Source organism: Meleagris gallopavo, chromosome 2, assembly GCF_905368555.1.
Source record: "Meleagris gallopavo chromosome 2, MGAL_WU_HG_1.1, whole genome shotgun sequence".
Classification (NCBI taxonomy): domain Eukaryota; kingdom Metazoa; phylum Chordata; class Aves; order Galliformes; family Phasianidae; genus Meleagris; species Meleagris gallopavo.
In genome coordinates, this window is record NC_139405.1 from 28,393,621 (window position 1) to 28,419,288 (window position 25,668).

Genomic DNA, 25,668 nt, shown 5'->3' on the forward strand with positions numbered 1-25,668 from the left:
TAACAAAGGCTAAACCAAATCAAGGAAGAAAATTGTTCATGAGATTATTGTAATTGCATTTTTCTACAAAAACGTGGTTTTTACTTGTCTTTTTTTTCCTAAGTCTGCAAGAGAGCAAAAAAGAAAGAAGTGCCAGTACGTGCTAAGAATGGGTTAAGGATTAAAGACAGTGCATTTACTCTGAAAGGCAATGTCCAGCATGTAACACTGAAACAACATGGCATGTAGCTCTCGAGTGAATCTGTTAATTGTATGATGACACTATGTGACCAATGAATATAGAGTGTGTCTTATCCTCATTCAAAAAGTAAAGTTGGACAGCAATACCTTTAGTTAATATTCCATTCTTGAACTATGTGGCCTCCTAAACAATAGTCTTGGGACAGAACACAAAGAAAAGCATGATCAAGAGGTAATATATTTTATAAGTTCTTCTCAAAAATAGTATAGCTAACTAACCTAAATGCTCACTCAAGAGTTATGCAGCAGACTAGATCTGTCTAGATTTAAGCCAAATACTTGATATTGCTGCATGATGTACTTTAAGCACGATCACACTGGTGGTGTTAAAGCAATTTTTAATCAGATGAAGAATCAGGGATGAAGAAAAGAGGATATCACATTCTGTTGTGTGTGGGGAAAGTTATTTCTTCAGAATTGGTCTGAAGAGTGGTCATGTTTTCTTTTGTAAACGTAGAGATCAAGAATAAGGTGTTTACTTATTAAATTTGTGTTTTAGTATTGGAGATTTTGTTACTAAAGGCAAAAAGACTTTTTAAGAAAGTGGAAATATTTTAAAACAGAAAGATAAAGCTTTACCTCTTTAAATGAAAGTTGTATGGAAATATGAATTATGAAAAGAGTAAATACCAAACAGAGAGAGATTATATTTGGTAATTGATAGTCTTAGTTATAAAATATCAAATCAATGTGATGTGGGAATAGATATTCTGAAAAAAGTTAGGATTGTAACCATCAAAGGTGAGAAATTTGGAAGCAACATTGTAAGCAGTATAGTGGAATTGAGAAATGAATATTTTGTATTATAAGACTGTCAAAACAATCACTTGATAGGAAAGAAATGATCTTGCAGTTATAAGTAAGCCTGTGGGTATCAGTGTTTTAGGTAGCAATTTGTTGACTTTGAGATTATATTGAAAGTTGCAATTAGTTTTTCTTATGATTTTTGCACTGATCTTTGCCTGCTTGATTTGTTAGAGTGCTTGGCAAAGTATGCTATTTCTTTTGGTATTTTATGGGAAGCAAATATTTTGCCTTTCTAGTGTACCAAACTGAAACGTATGGATATTAAAAGAAAAAAAAAAAAAAGAACCCAAGTTGGGGAATCTCAAGGATCAAGACTTTTTTCTATATGTTTCCCTTCCTAGAAATATCTGCATGGTTTTCACCTAATAGATCCTCCTACTTATGCGGATTTAAGACCTTTTCTTCTCCCCTTTTTCTGGTGGTGTGTTGTAACTTCAAGAATTTCTTCCTGTTAACTAAAACTTAGAAGCGCTTGATAAGATATTTGGGAATGTTTGTTTCTGGTCTATCTACTATCTAGCATGTTTTATGGCTGCAGACAGGTCTTACTGACCAAGGCCATAGAATCACAGAATATTTAGGTCTGGAAGGTGCCTTCAGATGTAATCTTGCCTTACCCCACTACTTGAGCAAATCCACCTAGAGCAGGCTGCCCAGGACCATATCCAAGTGGCTTTTGAATATCTCCAAGGAGAGATTCCGCAACCTCTCTAGGCAACCTGTGCCAGTGCTCAGTCACTCATGTACTAAAAATATGTTTCTTGATGTTCAGAGGGAACCTTCCGTGTTCATGTTTGTGATCATTGCCTTTTGACCTGGCATTGGGCAACTGTGAAGAAAGTGTGGCTCCACCTTCATTACATCTTCACTTGAGACTTTTAAGTACATTGGTAAGGTCCCTGAGCCTTCTCTCTTCTAGGCTAAACAGTCCCAGCTCTCTCAATCTTTCTACACAGGAGAAATTCTCAAATCACTTTATCTTTGTGGACCTTCATTGGATTCTCTTCAGTTTGTCCATGCCTCTAGTATATGGGTGCCCAGAACTGGACATAGTACTCCAGAGCAACATAAGATTAGCACTTATATGTTTATTATTCAGTTCACTTAAGATCAATAGGAATATCCAGTGCCACTAGAGTCACCTAATTGCTTCACTTTTGAGAGTTAAAAGAATTTTAATTAAAAACAAAGTGTAGATACCTCATTCTTTGCTTCTTCCTACAAAAGTGAAAATGTTGAGGATGGAAATAATTTATTATTCTCTTTTTTAGAGTTTTCAGTTGGAAAGGATTTGGTACTAGGTACATTTTGATATCCTAAAAATGTGATGAGCTGTTTGCTTTTTATCACATGGATTGTTTCTACTTAAAAATCCTTTCTATTTTGATAAATTTAGTAGTATTTGTCCGGAGTCCAGATTTCTCTTATTGCAAAGAGTGATTGCTAATGGCTGTAACTCAAAACCATGTGAACTTAACTGAACTTTCTAAGGCATCTAAAGAATGTTCAAGTTAAAATTAATCTTTCTGCTGAAGGAATCTGTTTCTGAAAGCTTTATTTTTAAGCTATTAAAAGTAAATAGGTATAACGTGTTGCATAATTTTGTTCTTAAAATTTTAATGTGTGTGCTACTTATCATTATTGTCAGCAAAAATCCAGAGCTATTTGCTGTGCTTTATCCTATTGTTTAGTGAGTAGTATGATTTTGGTTAAACTATTTAAAAATGATTAATGGCATTCATCAGAGTGCTCTATTAAAAATGCAAATTACAGTTTTACTTAAATCTCCTTGAACTTCTGGACGTTAACATTTATTCACATAGTAAGTACTCTTTTGTTTGATAAGACTGGATTACAAAAAATGTATATAACATGCACAATCTTTTTCTTTTTTTTTTTTTTCCCCCTCCTTGTACAAAGATTTAGTGTTTCCTTAAAAATAGACATTTTTTCCTGCAAAATAGGACGGATCCATACATAAGTGGTTTTTTTTTAAAAAAAAAAAAAAATTGAAAGCTTTGGACAACTGAAAAAGCCATTTTGTTGATATGTGTAATTCCTGGGTCTATAGTAACCACCTCATTTTCTACTTTGATTCCTATTTCATAACCATTTCAAATAAAAGTGAAGACATATCTATAATATAGGTATAGAAAGTACTGGTACTAACAACCACCAAATGTTCTATCAACTACTTAGAGACAAATCCAGATATAGACTTACTAAAAGGAATCCCTTTTGTAACTCAAGAGGTACAAAGTGCTTATTTTTGAAGAGAATTCAACACATTACTTTCAAGGTTGATGTTAATGAATATGCAAACAACTGAGGAAAATTACTCAGGTGTCATCTAAATTTTTTGTTACACATGCAAAGGACTCGCTTCTTGACTACACTACAACCTGCCTCACTATCTGCTCATGCAGCAGAAAATGTCACATGCCTAGAAGCCTTCAGTTTTGGGAAGACTAGTTAAACCTTCTGAAGGATCAATTCTGAGCGTATATTTAGAGTACATATCTATTGACTGCGCTGACTGCTGTTATTTAATACATGAGCAACGGCAGAAAGAAGAGATGCTGTCTGTAATGTAATGGTTACAGCAAGAAGGAAAATGTTTCCTCAGGATCTGAGTGTTTGAAATTTAGCATGGCCATTGCAGGGAATTATATACTTAATTTCTGAAATCTGGATTTAGGTATAAAAAAAAATATCATTCATTCCCAGAGGCTCCAATAAATCTTCAGCAAAAGAAGAATCAGTTAATTCTTCTTCAAAGAAGTTTCACTCATATCTTAATTTCTAATTTTCAGCTGCCAGAAAAAAATAAGAAATGAGATCGGTAAAGCTTATTCATGTTTGACATAACAAATTTTAAATTTGGTTTATCTAGTTATCTAGAACATTGAGAATGATAAAAAGACATACAGTTATGTCATGGTTACTCCTCTTAACTCTTTCATGCACCGTTTTTTGGCACTAAAATGTTCCTGCTGAGATGAACACACAGGCAAACAAAAAACACTTATCAAACAGCTCCTACAATTCTTCAGTTAATAATCTGAAATTTTAAGATAACTCCAAATTGGTAGGAATTGACAGCACACCAAATGCAGATCATTTTTTCTTGTCTACCACAGATGTAGAAGCATATAGACTTCAGAAAACCTCAGTATCTTAACAAAGAATAAAACTAAAATGTAATATGGAATTAAAAGTACAGCATGTTTCCAAAACCAGATTGATGGGAAACAAGTCATCATTCCTCTGTTGAACTGTTCTGAAAATGAAACACTCCTTTTTTGTGGTTTATGGTGTTACCGGCAAGACTGGTGGCACAGCTGGTTCTTGAGGCACCAAAAATACAGTTTGTGCCTACAAGTTGTGCCTAACAAAAAACTTTACTTGCATTTAGTCCAAGCTGTCATGATTCCATTGATGTAGGTTGTCATTTAGTAGAACTCTTAAAATATTCTTCTCCCACACTTCAGTCATTTTTCTAAAATTATGAAAGATACATTGAAAAGGAATATTTAAATATAGTCTCTGCCATTCAAAACATCCTAAAATATGTGGATGACAAATATTTTATTGAGAACAATCTATTTTTTTAAAAAACATTTGTGTAGCTGAAAAAGACAAGCTTTTGAAAAAAATGAAAGCCTATTTTCTGATCTAAAACAGGAGCAGCAAACATTGTTACTAGTACAATTTAAATTGAACTGACATTCAACAACTTATATGAATGATCAAGTTGAAATCTTTGGAAAAATTAGTTTTACTTCACTAAGATATTTAAAAGATAATACTGTGGCATTACTATCAAAAGCAAAGATTGGTATCACAGTGTTCTAACGTGTTGGGCTAACATACTGGCCCTGTCTTTTATTTAGTAAAATTTTTGCAAAACCCTGTGAACTGCCTAAGTGAGCAGGCTTAGAATTTGATGAAGAGAGAGAAAAGCACAGTTGATTGATAATGTTCAATTTTTGATGTAAACAGAGCAACACAGCATAAGATGTATGTCACTTTCTTAAGAAGTTACCTACTATGTGTGATTCCAGCGTAGACAAAAGTGAACCTTATTTATTCAGATGTGGCAGCACCACTGGGTGGGTCTCTTAAAGTTTCTGTGGGTTTGACTTCATATTTTCCTTTGTATCCATCCCCTGAACTTCTGCCAAGCCTACCATGCTTCATTTCTGTTTTCTCTTTATACCTACTAATTAAGGACTTCCAATGTGTATATGTATTATACAATCAGATATGATCTCACAGACAGCTTGAAAGTAAATGGTTGTAAATAGCTGAAAAATATTTGTCTCTTTTGAAACGTACAAGTTATCATATATGAAGTGCTGAAAAAATATTTAGTAATGTTGGTATCAGAACATGAAAACTTGATCTTATAAGTATGTGACTTTGTTCCTCTCCGCTTATATCTGCAAACATTTTGTTCATGCTAACTAGACCCTGATTCTCAGTATCTACCCTCTCAGAGCAACTCTGCTCTAATTTTTGAATCTGATAATTCTGCTGTCCATTGACTCTTTAAAGAAAATTAAAAAACATAACTAAGTAACACAAAGTAGGCATGCTGTAAATCTTCAAACTTGAAGCAGTGAAACTATTATAATTTCACCAATTTTCTTAGATCCATAACTGGAGGGGAAAAAAAAAAAAAGTGATTTTGCTAAACTGTGTCTAATGCATATTAGAAAAAAATATATATTGTCAGGTAAAGTCATGGACATTTTATTTCTCACTAGCATTGTACTTTGCAACATTTAACAGGCAAACTAATATGCTTATTTTCCAGAAAAGAAAAATGAAGGGAAAATAATCTCAGTAATTTCGATCTTTTTGTCTTGAGATCACTCTGAGTTTCAATCTGGTACCAAACTTATGATATGTCAGTAAGGAGCATAAAGCTGAATTTCTGTCTGTCATTTGCCATTTAAGATCAAGCAGCTTTTGTTACAAAAGTAGGGTTATTAAATATACAGTGGATTAATATGAAAAATATTTTTCTTACCTTTGTTGTTATCTGAGATTTCTTATAGTAATTAAACTGAAAAAACATCATGATTGGTTTCAGCAGTCATATGCCTTTTGGAATTGTGGTGGTGGTGGTGTTCTTTGTGAAGTTTAAAATAATCACTTTCATCTTCTTTTAAATTGAGTTTATACTCAGTTTATCCTTTATATATATATTTCATTATCCTATATATATATATATTTCAATATTTATCAGTTTCAGTGATCACATGCCTGTTAAGAATACTTATTGCAGTAGATATGGTAGTTTGATTTGTGTTCAAAATAGCCCTGAATAAGTTTGTCCTTCTACTGTTATATACTTGCACTATCAAGCATTACTGCTATTTAGAAAATACTATATACAGATCTATTTTGTATATAACTTTTTGTCTTGACTTTACATGGATAAAATAATGCCTAAGTATTGAGTATAAGTATGTACTAGTTAACTCAAGCTGCAATGAGTTAATAGCTCCATAAAAATTTTCACTTGAGCGTTGCAGTCGAACTTGCAGAATCAATGTGCAATATCACAGTACCGAAATTCAAAAAGCATTTCTCTTACCCTCTTTCTCCCATGTAAGCAAACAAAAGAAACTCCAGAGCAAGAGAAAGTTAATTATGCCACACTCTTATTTAGTCTAAGTACTTTGTTTTTCATTTGAGTCTTTTAACTGTCTAGAGACTGTTTTGCAGTTCCATTCTGCAGGGGTACCATGAGCAACCCACTTCCCATTTTTGAAGTACAACCTAGTGAAGATATTCATATAGAATTTGTATCATCATGATGAATTTAGCTGAGCTTTAGAGCAGGAAAGTATTTGTTGTATATTTTACTGGTGTCTGTTCTCCAGTTTTTCAACATTTCTTTGCTGTTCCATTTTACCCCAATTCTGTTAAATCTACTTTTACCCATTCTGAACAGTTGGTCAAGACATACTTCTAACACCTTAGTTCTAGTACAAAGACTATCAGATGATTTGTCTTTACTCTGATTTGAAAATGCTTACAGTTCCTTTGTTCATATTTGACCAAAAGCCAAAATAGATAAAAGAAAGGGCAGGTTGACCATTGGAACACTTTTCATAAGATCAAAAACTCACAAGTTGCACCAACTGCCATTGTGAAGTTCTTCACCCAGCTCTCAGATGAGACCTTTCCTTGAGCCTACAGCATATTTTGCTCTTCTTGATTTCAGTGGAAATGCTGGCAAGTATTGGTAGACAGAGCACTTAATAGAAATAGAAATACAAAGTCTTCCATTGTGAAATGTAAATTTTGCAGAACAGATATGTGGGCAGAAAAGTGGACAGATGCTTTTATCATCAGAATACATAGTCTGTGAGGAGTCAGAACAGCTATTCCGAAGAGTTTGTTTTTGTCAACAGTCTTAATATTCCTCCCCCAAAATAGCTCAAATTGCATCTTCAATTCTTCACTTCCGAAGAGTTGTTCCCAATTCTTTTTGCAAATTAAATTGACAGCCTGTGACATGAGAACTGCTTGAATTCCCATAAGCTTTCATACCAGGACCAAAATCTGGCTATAAGTTGGAGTTACGAGGGAGACACTGTGATTCTTATTTCTGACAGGTTGTCATATCTTCTAACACAAACAGTAGCATGAAATTGATACCTTCTGCGCCATTTTCTAGATTTAACTGAAGAGCAGTGTAAGTATTTTCAATGGATTTTACACATTAAACTTTAAGAAGCTTTTCCGACTCTGAGAAATAAATTCTTTTTCAACAAGCAACCAACAACAACAAAAAGAATTGGTCAGGCCTAATAGTGCCATTCCTAGTGTGGATGCCCATGAAACCTTTATGAAAAAAAAGTCTCTAGAATAGAATCTTGAAAAAATGTCTATTATTTGTAATCTAGGATAACTTAAACAGGATCCAATAGTATATGTGCTTGTTGGATACCTTTAAAAGTCAGCATTATCTCTTAAATGCATTCAAACACATCTGGTACTCATGGAAACAAAACAATTTAGGTTTTTTACTTTTTTGCTCTTATCTACATGGATTATTCCTTTAGTAATACCAGTGGATAGTATTCAACATTAAAATACTATCCAGATTGATATTTTTTCTCCTGGCATTTGAGCATCCAGTGCCATACTATGCATATGTATTTTCCATTTAGAGTTTAAAAGGCATTAAATGCTGTTTTGAATGGCTGTAAATAGCATTTAGTACATAACTGTGTAAAATAAATTATTTCAGTGATGGAATAAGTTGTGTGATATTTGCCAGGGGCTTTGCTGATATGTAGGCTTTTAACTGCCTTAGGTGTATTACTGAATTATGGAATCCCTTTGATCTTTTTATGTCACCTCAAAAAATAATCAGGCACCTCCCAGAGCACTATTATATTTTTTTCTCGGTTTATTTTGTTATTATTAATCACAAGAGTTTAGTCCATTACTGAATACTACAATACACTTTCTATTTCTTGGTTACTATCGTTCTTGTTGCTGTAGGTCAGAACTTGTTTGTAGTTGTTGTGATTCTCCTTTCTGACTTTCTGAGCTCAGTGGGATAATTTTAATTTGCAGATTTTTCTGGAGGAATCTCTTGCACTGCAACTTTTTGTTTCATATGCAGGTTGGTGCAGTGCACTGGATAGAAGTGCAGACTGAAATGAAACCTTCAGTGAGAATATTATTAAACATTCAAATCTGGAATGTGGATCAAAACATGACTTTTCCCCAAATTTGAACTCGGAATTTGCAATGAATTATGAGTTTGCTGTAAATTTCACGCTGTGAATTGAACAATTTCTGAATATTTGAACATTAAAACCAACTTACACAACCTGACTGTAAAGTTTAAAAAAAAAAAAAAAAAAGAAAACTAGTACAAAAGTTATCACTTTTTAACACAACACTGTCAACTGGAATTTCACAAGTGTTATTGCAAGAAGATTGCAATTTTTTTCTAACCATCCGAATTATGTTGATAATGATTATTCCAATTTGCATTGTAATGACTTGATGATATTTCATTGCCTGTAGTATGTGAAGATTTTCTTAAATAAGAATTTTGAAATATTTACTTTGTAATAACATGCCACAGTATTGAATTTGTTTGGCTTGTACAAAAAAAGAAATTGTTTTCTACAAGACTAAGTGTTTTAGTTGAACTGTTTGAGAACCTTGCCAATGATATTCTATCATCAATGTTTTCTCAATTCTTTTACTCTTAAAATTATTGCATATAATGCAGTAAATATATATCGGTTTGCAGCTAGAGAAAAACCATTTAATAAAATTATGTCATTTGAGAAAATGTAGATGTCATAACTGAAAGTACACCAAGCAAACTTTATTACTGAGTATATCACCACTCCATCAAGCTTCCAATGCTTCTTGCATTGTTTTTCTAGTATTAACATTGTTGTATTCCCTTATTATAATTCTAACTTTCTCCATTATTACCTATATGCTGCAATATATGTTCTGTATCAGTGTTATGCTCATGTTAGGCTGAAATACAATCTTAATGCTTCTTTCAAGCTGCTAAGATACTGTTTTCAGAGTGTGATTGTTTACTGTTCCATATACTTCTGTATTTTTTTGAAGTGGACTTTATGAACCAGAAAATTTCCCATTCCCAAGAGTTCTAGAGATCTACTCTTATGTGTTCTGTTAAGCTGTACAATTCTGCTGCCTCTTAATATAATGCTGGAAAACTATTACTACATTACCATTAATTTTGGTTAACAGACTTCTGCCTGGAAGAAGCAGTAAGCATTATAATAGTTTTTGTCTTCCAAACCTAGTGCTGCTGCTTACTCAAAGGTAAAGCATTGTCAAAAGGGTTAAATATTTCATGTTGTGTATTATGTATAAGAAAGTGTGATTCTCTGTTTATTTTAAGCTCAGATGTGATGTTCATTAAGGCTTTCTGCACTTAATGAAACCTTTTCCTGAAGAAAAAAAAAAAGCCATTTCAGAGGGTCAGTTCAGGTTGCATATTAAAATTAGTGTCAATGATGGGATGAATGTACTATAAAATTTTGCTTGCAAAGCTAACTCTTCAGTGCAGGCTTGAAACACGAACATTATATTCTCAGGTCATCACTGCAGAAAAAAATATATATTTTCCTAAACCGTTTTACTCTTTTGGATCACACAGTGGCAAAAGTGTACTGTATCTTTCTTTGATTTTCTTCTTCAGAAAGGGTGGAGCATTTCTACATGCTTTGCCATTCAAACATTCCTGGTGGTTCTATTTTCAACTCAAAATTTTTAGATTAGTAACAGATGTGCTGATTCTTTCAACTGAAACAGAGTGGAAATTTTTCTACTATACTTTGAATAGTTTTAAAACGTTTACTGATTATTGCCTGAATGCTAGCTTGTGTTATCAGCCTTCAGTGTAAACAATATCTTATACCACAAAAAGCTCACTGAAGTCAGGGGGGAGAAATCCTGAAATGATAAGCATCATGAGGCGCAACAAAATATAGTCCCAAATGAGTTTAAAATGCAGATTTTTCATGCAAACTGATCGGGACCCCAACAAGATGTAGCATTCTAGAACTGCATAGCATAACTTTTAGGTATGTTTTGTTAATATGCATCATCCCCATTTACACAAAAATTGTGAAGTACATAGACAGGAAAAGTTTTGTAGGTTGTAGGTAATGGTGGTTCATTGGCAGAAATTATATAGAAAACTCTTGCACAGCAAAACTCTCAATAAACTTTAGCACTCTTGTGCGCAACAGATTTGATTTTCCCCTTTGACAGAGGGAAGGGGTGCTATCTAGAGGGACAGCAGCCCTGAGGAGAAGATTTTGGGAATGTCGATTGATGGGAGATTCAACATGAGCCAGCAACGTGTGTTTGCAGCCCGGAAGGTCAATTGTATCCTGGGTTGCATCAAGAGAAGTGTGACCAGCAGGTCAAGGGAGGTGATTCTGCCCTTCTATTCTGCTCTTGTGGGACCTCACATGGATTACTGCATCCAGTGTTGGAGCCCCCAACACAAGAAGGACATGGAGTTGTTGGAGCTGGTCCAGAGGAGAGCCACAAAGAGGATCAGAGGGCTAGAGCACCTCCCCTATGACAACAGGCTGAGAGAGCTGGAGCTCTTCAGCCTGGAGAAGAGAAGGATCTGAGGAGACCTTATAGCATCCTTCTGGTACCTGGCCTTTAGGAAAGTTGGGGAGGGAATTTTTATAAGGGCAGGTAGCAACAGGATGAGGATAGCAACTGGAAGAGGGTAGATTTAGATTAGATATTATGGAGAAATTCTTTACTGTAAGGGTGATGAGACACTTCATCTGGTTGTCTGATAAGGCTGTGGATCTTCCAACCCAGAAGCATTCAAGACCAGGCTGGATGGGATTGTGAGCTACCTGGTCTAGAGGGAGGTGTCCCTGCCTGTAGCAGGGGGCTTGGAACTATATGATCTTACAGGCCCCTTCTAACCTAAAACATTCTATGATAGCTCTGAAAACAGAAAGACAGGCTTTTATTTATTTATTTATTTTTAAATAGCATGCATAACTTCTTATTTAGATTTGTGGATCATTCCGCAATGAGAACTGTTAATAATACAGATCATAATACTTTCCTATAGTATTTTGAAAAAAGATTTGAAGGCCGAATATATCATGACTTTCTGGTGCCAAAAGGAAATAAATCCAATATTGAAAGTCTAAGTGGCAGAAATCAACTGTTTTTGTAGGTACTATACCTGATTCACTATAAGAGGATAACATTCACTGAGGAATGTGAAACACGTAATTAAAATAATCTCCAGTTTTTCTCTTCCTGGAGTACTGAAAATATTAAGTCACGTCTTGGGGTAAATATGATAAAGCGGTGAAAGAAATACTGAAGCAAATTGCACCTTGATATTGTGAAAATCCTTCAACATTCTTATTCTTGCATAAAGTCAACTCTATATAGAACTTATTCAACGCAAGGTTTTTTTGTTGTTTTTTTTTATTTTTATTTTTTTTTTAGAGATTTTGTTTCTCTAAAGTGAATCTGAATTAACTTGCCAGATAAAAACTTGTCAGTGAAAAATTTTTTCCTGTTGGTGGGCAACAGAGCATAATCTGTCATGTTCTTTAAGATGCTTTGCTGATTTGTCTAAAATGGGATTAAGGAAATGTGAAATGTCTGCCTCTTATTCACTCTGACACAGTTCCTGTTTTTTTCTTGAGACAGAAGGAAAGATGTCACTTGGATGTCAGGAGGCTTTTGAAGTTTTCAAGCAAGACCATGCTGATAGTATAACCATTGAGGACAACAAACAGCTTCTCAAACAGAGGTGAGTTCCCAGTAAAGGTACAGCTAGAGGGAGGCAGCTGAGAGTTCATTATGAGCCTGGATAAGAATGCATAATTTTAGATCGGGTGTCCTATGCTTCTACTGAGAATTTGGTGCAGAAACTTACCCTTTTTTTTACAAGGAGATTTCTTATTTGGAGGACACTGAGTGATGACAGAATGGAAGTCTGAAGAGAATATGAAAATGGTCTCAGTGCTTTCCTCTGGTTTTATTCATCTTATCTTTCTTGCCCTATAGAAGCAATGTGATAAATGGCATTCATGATCATGAATTATTGAGAGGAAGCTAGATTCATATAACTAAATTGATTACTGTAATTTCCATTGTCAAAAATGCTTAACTGGCTTCAGCACTGAATTGGACAGTAAAGCAGGAGATGTTTAACAGATGCTTTGGTCTGTTGTTCCTAACTTGTTTGCCAAGTGATTTTAGGTTCTCTCTTCCTGTTTTGCTCTCTAAAACAGAAATAATATTTTATCCTTCCACATTTGTTATTAACGCTAGAAAAACACTTCAAAATCTTATAGTGAAGATGGTGAGAATGGTGAAATACTAACATAAATTTTCATGTAGCAGATTTTACACATCTCAAAAAATAAACAATCAAGACTTGTTCTTGTCTGTATAACAGTACTGTTTCACTGCCAGTTTTGCAATCATTAATCCATTGTCTGTAAGAGAAATATGGCATTTTTAGCTTAGGCACGCCAAAAGCAGATCTCTCAGAGTACCCTTCCAACCTGATCAAGCTTTATCTCATTTCTTTTATGTTTTTTTTCTTGATTTTTTTCCTCTTCTTTTCCCCCCTTGAGTTTTCTTCTCAATATCTCATCTGCTTTCTTACATTTCACTAATAGAACAATTTTCCTACTAAACAGGCATGCAAGACATTGTTTTCAGGGTCACTGAATCAAATATTCATTTATTTCCTCAAAACTCGGGCAATAAATGATCTCCTCCGTGTCTTTGTGGCTTACTCATGATCTTGCTACTTAACCATTTTTGTGAACTGGTTAATTTCCTATCGAGGTCTATCACTTGCAGCCACAGGTGCATAACTGACAAAGTATTAGATGCACATAAAATGTTATGCATGTAAATTGGATCTTTAATAATGTCTTCCATCTGATCAATAAATGATGCCACATGTATCTTGCACTGCAAAAATTTCTGATGTTGCTGTCTATTAAGGGAACACTTCATGGTTATACAGCATGATCGTGGTAGCACAGCAACTCTGAACCATGTCCTGAATTTCTTCTAGTTAACCAGAATTCTACCACATTTTCTCTGATAGTTATTACTATTGAATTAAACCAGTGTATACTTTTGGTTTCAGAACATGTAATAGAGATGTGTGGAACCCACAGACTTTGACACCAGATTTTCTTTCCCTAAAAGACAAAGAGATTCAGACTCATAGCTCCTCTCTAATTTGCAGCAGCTGGTTGATGAAATTGCTGCTAATGTAAAGGCTGATACTTAGAAACACGAAACAAGTTCTCCCATGTCATTTTACAGTAGATTTTAGTGACATATTTGTAGCTCCAAGTATACTGAGTTCATTAAAATGGGTTTATATAAAGTCCAGTCTGTAATTTGGAATGCAACCTCTGAACCACCAGTTGCACAAAAACCAGCCAGTGTTCAAATTGCACAGGAAGACGTGTGTGGACACCAGATGTTTAAAGGTTACCGTAACTTCCCTTTATATAGAGATTTCTCATGTTAATATTTTTGTTTATAGTTGCATAACCGCTTTTGTCATACCAACAACAGTATTTGGTTCAGAAAGTATTTATTTTTAGCTGTCATACTTTTTCCCTTGGATATTTTGGGTAGATTTTCTTTGGCTGTTATTTATACTGTTCTTGTATTAATTGAATGGTGATTTGTCAGTGAGCGTAGTTCAAAGTTTGACAGCAAAAGTCACAACTATTTCCCAGGCTGTAAAATTATTGACATATATGAATTGTGGATTCTCCCTCCTTGTAAAAAAGCTGCCTGGACATGGTCCTGGGCAACCTGCTCTAGATGTCCCTACTTGAACAGGAATTGGACCAAATAACCCTCAGAGGTCCCCTCTAATGCCAGTCATGCTTTGATTCTGTGTGCATGCGTGTACTATGTATTTGTATATATTCTGTAGCTGCTTATTTATAAACAATCAAATGTAATCATTTATTAAATCAAATACTGAGAAATATCCATCTTGCCATAGGGAAAAAAAAAATAGAAAATCACATGAATAAAAGCAATACTGTTTCAAACATAAAACTTTTCACCTACTACTTCAGAGATCTTTACAGGGAATATAACTCAGTACTGCAGTACTGTGACTTACTACCATGCCTGGACTAACAAAAAAAAAAAAAAAAAAAAAAAAAAAGGAAGCTTACATAGTTAAAAATCATTTATCTTTGAAGCTCTTTTAGTGACTTCCTGTCTGTGTGAAAGACAATTGATTGAGGTTATGAGGTTATCCTGTTACTACAATTGCCTATGGGAACAACTAGAAAAGCGGCCTTGTAAGACTGAAAAAGTGATCTATAGGTTAGTTTACAGTTAATAGGAAACAATTCTTTCTATTTTTCTTCTGTAGAACAACTGCAGTGCTGCTTAAGTATCTATGCTTGTACCCAGACAAAATGAGACTGCTGGAATTTGAACATCCTACACCTGACTTTCTGAAGACTTAATAGTGTCCTGTTACTCAGTATAATCATGTTCTCTTAAGAGTTGCTTCTCTAAGGAGGAGAAATCTGTCTCATTTTCTCATGCAATAAAGCTAGAAATATTCCCAGCTAAGCCATTCCAGTGCAATATTGTATATTGCACAAAGCCTTTTAAATTCCACGCTAGTCAGTATTTCCAGTAGTAAAATTGTACTAAGTTCCCAGATGTAAAGTAAATCTAGTTTCTTCTTTGATGTTCCTTATTAATTTTTTCCACTTGCCTCTTTCCTTGCTTTCTGTGTCTCAGCTGCTTAGCAACTAACTTGTTTTTTCAGTAGCTTGGTAGCTATGGATGAGTTTCACAGAAAGGATGTGTTTCACTTAAGTCACTCAGTTTCTAATTAGAAATGAATGCATGTTTGTATATTCTACTGAGTATCTCTGCTGTCTCATTTGAATTTGTCTTGTTTTACATTATAAGTTAAGAGATTTGTTTTTCAAGATGTTAAATTTTTAATTACTGACCTTTGTTTGATGAGTTAAACCTTTGCAAAATTCTTGCTCTGTGACAATTCTCTATTCATCCTATGTAGGATACTCACGGACTCTTTTGAGCTAGCAATGTAATTGTTCACTCATTTTTATTTTTACCAATATTAACTTTATGAGAGATTTCTTTTCTTAATTAGAGTAGTTATTTTCTTTCCATAATAGAATCAAATTTTGTCTTTATCATGCTTATTTAATTTGACTGTGATTTGTAGTCCCAGATGGAATTTCTTGGTCTTTCATAGACTAATGCCAAGTGTTAGTTTAAGTTATAGTGTCAGTTTATAAACTATGGGGTTTGAGAAACAGATGCATGGCCTATTCATTCAGCTATTCCTGTTTTCAAGGCAACTAGCTACAGACACAGGCTGGATAGGCAGCTGGCTTCAACTTGTCCAACTGAATCTTATCTATGAACATGAATCGAGTCCACTTCTGACTCATCAGTTAGTTGACGAGGTTAATATTTGACCTATGGAAGCTGGAGGGAAGAAAGAGAGAGGTACTTTTGTTTGTTCCCTTTAGATCTTTACACACTCTTCTGTTCTTGCTTGAGTATTTTAAGTCTGAACTAGTTCTAATGGTTATATAAAAGTCTCACAGATACTTCAAAGGCTTCAGCTTTCATTATGCAGGATATAGGAAGTGCTGAAGAATACCCCAGCTGGAGCTATTTAGCTCTGTTAAATTCTGCCTTGAAAACAAGTGTTCAGATGTGAATGTGGTTGCCTGAAATTCCAGCTCTTTCGAATTTCACTTGGGAAATGAACTAATTGAGAAAAGGCAGTTTTCCAAAACCCACTTCCCAATAGAATATTCATATCTACTATGTTTTGTCATTATTTGAGTTAGACAGAAATACAATTTGTGGATCTCCTCAGTTATCCTGTTAGACCAAGACTCATCCAGATCAGTCACAGGCTTGCTGAAAAATTGTGTGTTGCAGTTCTGTCTCCACATCCAACAAGGTTTGATTTACAGAGATGAAAATAACAGTTCAGGCTTTCACATCAAGCCTAATATCGCATGACAAAGGTCACAATGTAGCAAATTGTCTTTCTACATTTTAAACTTTTAGTATTTAGTATTTTAGTATTTATTATTTCAACTGTTACAATGAATTAACAGTTATAATCCTCACAGCAGAATGCATTTAGCCTATGAGTGCCTGACATAGATGCCCTTTTTCCTTAACAGCTTTATGCAGTACTGAGTAAAATAAGTGTAGTGGAGTAATTATGCCAAGAACCATTGTAAAATATCAGAAAACTGTTAGGGAAAAAAGAGGATAAGGCATCAAGTTCTAACAAGCTATAGAGAATGTAGAGAATGTAAGTGCATGTGTAAGGCTCTGCTTTTTAATTAAATATGTAGATGACATAAACTTATTAAAGAGCAAGACATACATACAGTGAGAGGAATGTTTTATAACACTGAAGTGAGCATCACTGCAACATCATGCTGCAAGCTAAGAAGAAAATCCTGATCGTTAGAATAATTAATGTGCCATGTGAATTCTTGATGATCTGAATACTATCAGGATGTTGTCAGTGAGTTATTTTAGACATATAACTGCTGGAAATTTTACACAGTGCTGTTCAATTACAAGAGAGAAACATGGTCTTGGCTCCCTAAGAACTTGCAGTATCACCAAACTTGCAGGCAGGCAAGACACTGTCAATATGTATGAGGGCTGCTCTGGAAGAAATGCCTTGTGAACTTTTATGGAGATGCAGCAGTGGATGTGAGCACAGTGGGTGTTGCTTTTCAGAAGTGAAGACAGCAATAGTATGTCACCACTGGTGCAGATATTTATCAGCACAGCATGCAGGCTCTTGTTCATCACTGGCAAAAATGCATAGCTAATGGTGACTATGTTGAAAAAAGGTGTTTTGTAGCTGAGAATTTGCTCTATCAAACAGTGTTATTCCATTCTATCTGTTGTTTCCATGGAAATAAATAGGAGATAGTACTTTCAGAGCGACCTCCATATATGGTTTAAATTACTTCACACTTAACAATTTGAGATATATGCCTGTGCTGTTATTCATAATATTTTGCATAGAAATGCAAGTCTTTACATTCATTACTTGCTTGACCTTTTTACTAAGATTTCTATAACAATATCCATGGATGTTTTGAGGACTGTTTCACTGACATTATTCAGTGCTTTGGAAATGAGAGTTTGTAAAATCTGATTATCACATTACCTCTTATCAAGGATGATCTCAGATGAACTTTTTTCTCTCTATGAATAATTTTCTACTTAAATTCAATCAGTCATGGAAGAAAAAAAAAAATTACAGTAAGAAGCGTATGAAAGGTATTTGCAGCATCAAAAGAAGGGGCCTGAAGAATGAAAATGGATCTTTGCAGGAGAAATGCAGTTACCAATATTAGACTTGTCCAGGCTGCCAGATTTAACATCACTACTTTTGTGGAAAAAATCAAATGATGTTTATTTGCCACAAGTAGTTTTCTTTTACACACAAACACTAAAGAAATATGTGAGTAGATTGGTTCAGTAGACACTCTGAGAGAAGAACCACCTACTGAATCACCAGCAACACGTCCTGCTGCATGCTGAGCTTCCTTTGGTCTCTCCTCCAAGAAATGGCTAAGTTCATTTTTCCTGTCAAAACACTATGCCAAGATGGAAAGGCCTTATTTTATGCTGGGATGATAGAAGTGTGGCATATTAAGTAAAACAAATATTGTGTATTACAAAAGGCAATTTTAAATTTTTGTGAAGGAAAACACAAAATTAATCTGTTCCTATCCTTTATTTACAAAAATTGCATTCCTCTACGATGAAATATGCCAGAGGAAATTTCACATTAAACAAACAAACAAACAAACAAGAAAACAAACAAACAAACAAAAAAAACTCACTTCCAGCTTTAATTTGAATATTATAAAAAGGTATTTTCCAAAACAAGATTTATTGATTTGTTTCCATTCTTTTACTTTGACTGTTGTTTTCTTGATATTTGTATATCTTAATTTAGCTAGGTTTAGCTTGTATCAATATTGGACCCTACCAGTAGGTATATATATAATTCAAATATTTGCATTCACACAAGGACTGGCTGTAGAACAGAATAATGTAGCTTATTCACACCTTCTTATTTTTCTGTTTGAGAGCTTTCTTAATGATGGGGACATGCATGTTCACATAGCACAGATGGTGATTGTCAATATGCATATTATATGTTTAAAAGTTTGATTTCCTCATGAGCAGAAATTCAAATATTGTGTTTTCACTTATGATTTTTTTTTCTTTCTGTGCTCTCTTTCTATATAGCTGTATGTTATAAAAAAAAAATTGCAATTAACTTATATTAAAATTACTAGATTATTATATGAATGTTATCATAATTAATTGTAATAAATTATTATTTTATATATTTAAAGAAAGACAGTCTTTAGATTGAAATAACATTTATAGTCATATAAATTTACTTTTCTTTCTACCATACCTATTAGTTGTATTTGTAATGGTTTCTTTTATACCAAACTCTTTTTGGATGCAAAATATTTTCCAGCCTGTTCTACTTACAAAACAAGAAATAGTCCTGAAGAATTCAGTATTCTATGGTAAACAAAGGTTTTAACTAGTTGTGTTTTCTGTATTGTTGCATTAACAGGTTCGCTGAAGCTAAATGTCTTGGAGAAAAAATAAATGAAGTGAGAAATAAAATAAGTGAGTACATTTCAGCTTCATTTTACATCTATAGCTGATGAAATCACAGCATTCAGAGGACATATAAAGAGATTTAATTTCTAAAAAGATGAATCAATGTGTTACTAAGATTTCCAAAGGGATAAATTAACTTATGTTATTAGTAATAATTTTATGTATCAGTTTTAATCTGAGTAATGTGAAAATGTGATTATTGCAAATAACATGATTATTGAAAATAATGTGAAAAACAGATCTGTTCTTTATTTGATAGGAAGTCTTAAATATAGCAAAGGGAGAAGTTAAAATATTGATATTGGATTTCCTGAATTTCCTTGTGGGATAAAAGGGTCCAAAAACCATTGTTTCAAATTGTGACATTTGTGGATGAAGAACTGTATTTTATTTTTTATTTCACATAGCTTTTGTTAGAAGTAGCTTTCTTTGTTTAATTACTCCTCTGCACTTCCTTCATACAGATTAATTGGAATGATTAAAAGGAGTCCTGCAGCTTAGTGGAGGAATTCTTCATTTTTTATTTTAGGGTGCCAGCAGCATATATTCGGCTTCCAATTTCGAATTATTCAAAGCCAAAAATCACCTAGAAATATATTGAATGCAAGCGAGGTCTTATCCAATCCGCCTTCCAGCCCTTGATATCTTCCTAGGTTATTTCTGAGTTCTGTTGAGGTCTGACCTCCTTCCTAATAACTGACTCCCCAGACTCTATATCAAATGTGAAACATAGCTTTTGTGTTTGGAGATCAGGTCTGTGTTATTTTGTATGTAGACATTCAGGTGTACCAAATCTCTTCAAGATTCAAATACAGACTGTGAGGAAATAACTTTACAGGCAATTCGGCATCGAGGTGTGGCTCCCAGTTTCTATCTCCTTTCTCTGTAGGTAGTATCAGCAGTCATGGGCAATAACTCATTATCATCACTTCTTGTCTCTTAATAGCATTTGATTGCTGGAAAGGGACAAAAATCTCAAAGCCTTCTTGATGATTGCTCTATACTTTCACCATAGTTGTGATTATATTCTGCATGGCAGTGAATAGTAACTACAGCCAGATTTTGGTCCAAATCATTATTAGGTACATCACGATGCCTACTTGGGAATGCTACACAGTGTATTTAAAATTATGTGAGCTACATGGAAAATTTCAGCCATGATGGCACAGTTTGTTCAAATCTCTGCACAAAGATGTTTTGAAGGGACGCAAAACTGGAGACATCCATTGCAGAGCCAGTGTTCTGAACACTGGGTTGTATCTACAAGACAAGACACATATGATAAGCCATCAGATCAGGATACAACTTCTTTTCCTCTCCTTCTGTTCCGAAGTTCATTATGTCCTGATTTAATTCTTTCTCCTGGGTTTACTCAAATGTGATATTTAGCCCAAATGAATTCTTGGAGTAGTCTTGGAGTAGATTGAGGTAGAGCCAAAGTCAGCACTGGATGTCAACATTCTTTCTCTTGCTGAAGATGTAATCCATTTTAGAGCAAGCATAGAGAACACCAGCAGTGAGCAGTCACACACTAGCATATAATTCTCAGTGCCAGAGGCTGTAATAGTGATGCTTGAGGATAGGAGCCTAGCAGCCACCTTATTTGCACCGTGTATTTAAGTAGTTTTTTTTTTTTTTTTTTTTAATTTTGGTTGTAAAATGGAAGAAGTCCTTTCATTTAGTTCATACTGTAATCTTTCTGTATGAGCAATGCATTCCATCCATTATATTCAGATTCCGTATGGGTATGCTGATCTCTGCAGGCTATGTAGTGCTTTGTGGATTGTTGTAAAGCACCAATATTTGAGGTTTGAGAGTGATCTTATCATACAATCTTTCCTTGAATTCTTTCTGTGTAAGGTTATGCTGCATGGAAAATTAGCACTCTGGTTAATATACATAGTATATTTTATTCAGCTGTTCTCTTCTCCTGTCCAGCTTGTTTTTAATCACAGATGTAAACAAATCTGCCTATTAGCACCAATCTAAAAGTTATTAAACCTTTGCATCAAGAACAAAACTTTCTGGCTTACTCAGCTTACCAAATGCAATTGCTTTGGTTAACATAGTTTAGCAGCCTGAATAAACATTCATTTGTCATGTTCATAGTATGCATAGCATTAAAGATACTAAGTAAGGCTATTTATCTGCCACATTTTTACTGAAAATATGGCAGGAAGAATAAGAGTCCTCTGCAGCTTGCAACTAGATCTTTCATTTACTTGTATTGTTATTTTGGTTTCCTTAAGCATTCCTGTTTGCCTTGTGCACAATCAAGAACAGATCCCATCAATATCAGTTTCTTCTATTTCTAAGCTATATTTAATAGTATAAAACTATGCACCACAGAGGTCATAAAGCACATTTCATGCAGTCTGATTACATTCTGAGATAGTGACAGCAGTTGGCTGTAATTTGTGTGTCATAAATATCTTTTCTTTCTGACTGGAAACGTGTTTTTCAGTACACAGAATAATCTAACCACTTCTCAATTGCATTAGCATTTCAGAAACACGTCAGGAAGTTAAAGCTGGAAAAAGGAATCTGGAATAAGATTTTCGTGGTAGGCTTTTGCTGATGTTATTGCTTGCATAAAAAGATTAAGGAAAACATAGTCTAGATGCAAGCTGGATGTTAAGTGTAGAGTAACTGTAACATAAGAAATGAGACATTGTGGCTAGCATGCCCCTTTGCTACTATACCACACATTCCTGGATTCTGCTTCCTTTTATGCTTAGCAGCACTGCGGTGAATGTGGATATTTTAAAATTATTTTTATGAAGAACAATATGTGTCTCCCAGATTTTTCATCATGATTACTTTTCATCATGACTTAGAAATATGAAGGAGAATTTTCTTGTAGGATGAAAGTTTTATTCATCTAATATTCAAATAAATAGATAGAGAGAGAGAGAAAGAAAGAAAGATAGATAGGAAGAATAACAGGAAAGTTTTTCTAGCTCAGGTAATTTTAGTGATCCATTTTAGGCACAAATAAGGGAGCAGAGGGTTTTGGTGCAAGGACTGAGGAGCAAGAGATTTAGTGCTTCTTTTTCAAGGTCAGTATGTATTAGAGGCAAGGGCTTCTTAATAAGCTTAGTCTTTTTTATTCAACAATACTACTCATAATGAATAAAGTTGACAATTCAGTTTGTAATGGAAAGAAAAATGTCAGAAAGTCAGAAACTCTCTCTGAGTTGAAAGAAATTTGTTAGTGTTTAGATTTCCCTTTCTTTCCACAAAATCTAATAAGCTTTCAGATGAAATTCGACATACCTAACTTGTGTAAATTAATTTATGCTAATTAATAAATTCTAAGTAACTTTGGAAATGCAGCCTCTGTCCAGTCACTGCAAAGCTCTCATTCAGCACAGCCACAGGCATCATCCATCACCCTATAGGAAAGGTTCCAGATTGCTGAAGATGTTGATAAACAGAATGTAATGGCCAAAAATTGCATGCATGCATTCCAGTTTATGCAGGTACTTGTTGTTCATGAATAACATCATGGAATGCATAGGACAGTACTTGAGAAGAAAGTGATGCAGAGATATAGCATCACCTTGGTAAGGTTAGCAGGAGTTTTATTTTTAGGACACATTTATCAACAAGAGCTTTTTATATCATTACAGAGAGCACTATTGATACAAAGGAGAAAAGACGACATCTGAACAAACTGTTAAATATTAAATACCAAGAAAAAACCCCAAGTGCTCCTTTATGGATCATAGAGCAGAGTTGAGGGCATTAAGCATACTGTTTTCAATGTGGGTGAAAATTATACATTCATTCAGAATCTATGACTAAAAATATTGCTCATACGCAGGAATGTGCTACACATTATTAGCATTTCAGAGTGGTAAACATTTCCAATTCATCTCTGTAAATGTCTATTTTGGAGTATTTGTACCGCTATTAGGGTTAGTTTTTTTTCCTAAGGAAAAGTGTACTAAATGGTATTTAATGCCCAAAGGAAAGGAAAGCAGCTGTTGTTTTTTGTCTATCCAGAAATCAGTTAATGTTGTTATTGAAGCTGAGAGAGAAAGGGCAAACTCATGTGGGAGTAATAACAGTGTGAGGAAACAGGCACTCTTGGAATTAGAAAGGGTAGGTGGGTGGATTATGTGCACATGATGTTAATGATGCAGCTATACCCACAGGAATGCTGAGATGTTGCACTGCGCTGCCTCATTTCAAGCTTTGAATTTAGTGCACAAGACCATAGGATACCAAAACCAATGACACTATGTAATGAAGTAATGTTCTTGTATTACAAAGCGAGGTTGTTGAAGGATCTGATTTGCTTGCAAAATGCTAAAAAATAGTTGTCCTTATGTATTGCAGTTCATGGAGTGTTACACTGAAATGGTGGGGATTAGGGCAGAGTGTGAGGAAAAGGTGTGACAGTGCTCAACTGATTCTGATTCACTGTCTTACACATTGCACTGTTCTTTCTGTGAATGCGAAGTAAATATAAAACCTATTCAGAACATAAATACTGTAGATCCTGTATTTATGATCAACTTTTCTCTATGTGCGAGACTCTATCCATATATACATGAAAAGTAACAGTAAGAAACAGGGAATGGGGGCAACTAGGAAGAGAGAAAAAAGGCTTCCTTGTAACAATAGTAAAAATTTAGTGTATATGAGCATGATTTTATTTTAATTTCATTTAAAATTTATATCAAATGTATTTTAATTTTAATTTAAAATGAGCAGACAAGTTATAAAAGTTGATAATTAAAATGATGGTATAAAAGAAGACCACTGATGGCAAGATTTTTGTTTGAAAAAGATATGTAATGTCTGATCACAGCTGCTACTTCTGGTCAATTCTGTTCTGTTTCTGTTTTCCAGTCCACATCTTTTTCTGTCCGGAAAATTCTAGGTTTTCTTGTCTGACAGCAAGGAAGGAGAAGCTATTGCTTAAAAATTAGAATATCAAGGATGATTCTAGGAATATTGTACATATTTTAGGCCATGATTATATGGATTGAAAGAGTTGAGAGAAGTCATGAATTACTAAAAATCATTTTTTTAACTTCTGCTGAATAAGCATATGTACTTAAGAAGGGTATAATTCTTCTGTTGAAGAAAAATCTGTTCTTTACATGGAAGCTAAGTTAACTGAATATGCTGTGATAATTTGCTATACAAAAACAAACTCCTTCGAAATCAATGTGGTACTTTCTTAAAGCTCTATATTGTAAGTAGCATTATCTATTAATTTTATATTAATATAAACATTCTAAGTGGGGACACACTTATTCAGTGGACATTGTTTCAGCCATGAATGAAGTGAGGCTCTAATAATACATTCCATCCTTCAGTGTAACACTTTGAAATACTTATCTTTTTATGGAAATAAACACTGAGACTTCAGAGCTGTTGTTTAGCATAATACATTATTCTAGCTTAATTCCAAAAAGTATCAAGTGTTTACACAGTTTTGTATCAGATGTGCATACACAGTGAATTTCACTGGAAATGACTATGGCAGATGAAAAATAGCAGAGTAGGGTTCTTAAGGAACTGACTAGCTCCAAGAAAAAATAAAGAAAACATAAAAAGTCTACATTCCACAAGCAAATCTGGTTCAGATGCAAAAAGCATATAAGTGAATGAATTCAGTATGAAGATTGAATGAACAGATAACACAATAGTATCATTCCATTCTATTCATTCTTTAGGTAGCTTGGTATGAACTGCTATTCTTAGCAGAGATCTTAAAAGTCTGTGTAACTTGAAATCTTGAACTCCTTACTGAAGAAAAACTTTAGCTGAGGTCGTGAGCTTGTGTTGTACTTGAGTAAAGGTTGAAAAGACAATTCAGAAAAGACTTCTGTATTTTGCTTTGTGGGTGTTTGTTTCGGTTGGTTTTGTTTGTTTGTTTGTTTCAGTTGATATAGAACAATCTGAATTAGATATAGTTGCAATATAAAAACTAAAATAAAATTGTAATTAATATTTCATCTTTATATTATGAAATATATTGCAGTATATTGAACTTCACTTACAATTTCACCATTAAGGCTGATCAGCACAATCCAGTACTGTGTACTCAGCCGGTCACTTTGGGTCTGCTCTATATTTAAGAGGTGTAGTGTGGATCACTACTACTGTACCGTGCTATTGCTATTCTTTGTGAACTAGAAATATCTGAAGGAAAAAGATATATGCCAGTTAATTTTTCTTTAAGTCATGTCACAATTTGTCCTCCTGTTTCTCCTGCCAAAGTTTCTGAGGGATTTTCAGTTAGTCTGAGACTGAGAAGAAAAAAAATTGTTCATGTGCTGAATAAGTTGGCTGAGGTAATATATGAAAGCACATTAATGTAGTAAG

The 25,668-nt window shown here is 34.2% G+C and overlaps 1 protein-coding gene across 2 annotated transcripts in view; it reads left to right on the forward strand.

The window, feature by feature from the left end:
* KIF6 (kinesin family member 6) overlaps window positions 1-25,668 on the forward strand; it is a 139,126-nt gene that overhangs the window by 72,283 nt on the left and 41,175 nt on the right. For both annotated transcript variants that reach the window (XM_085219426.1, XM_031552404.2), the window contains 2 exons: window positions 12,280-12,382; window positions 19,274-19,329. In XM_085219426.1, the coding sequence (XP_085075552.1) occupies window positions 12,280-12,382; window positions 19,274-19,329 (159 nt within the window). The remainder of the gene's footprint in view (window positions 1-12,279; window positions 12,383-19,273; window positions 19,330-25,668) is intronic.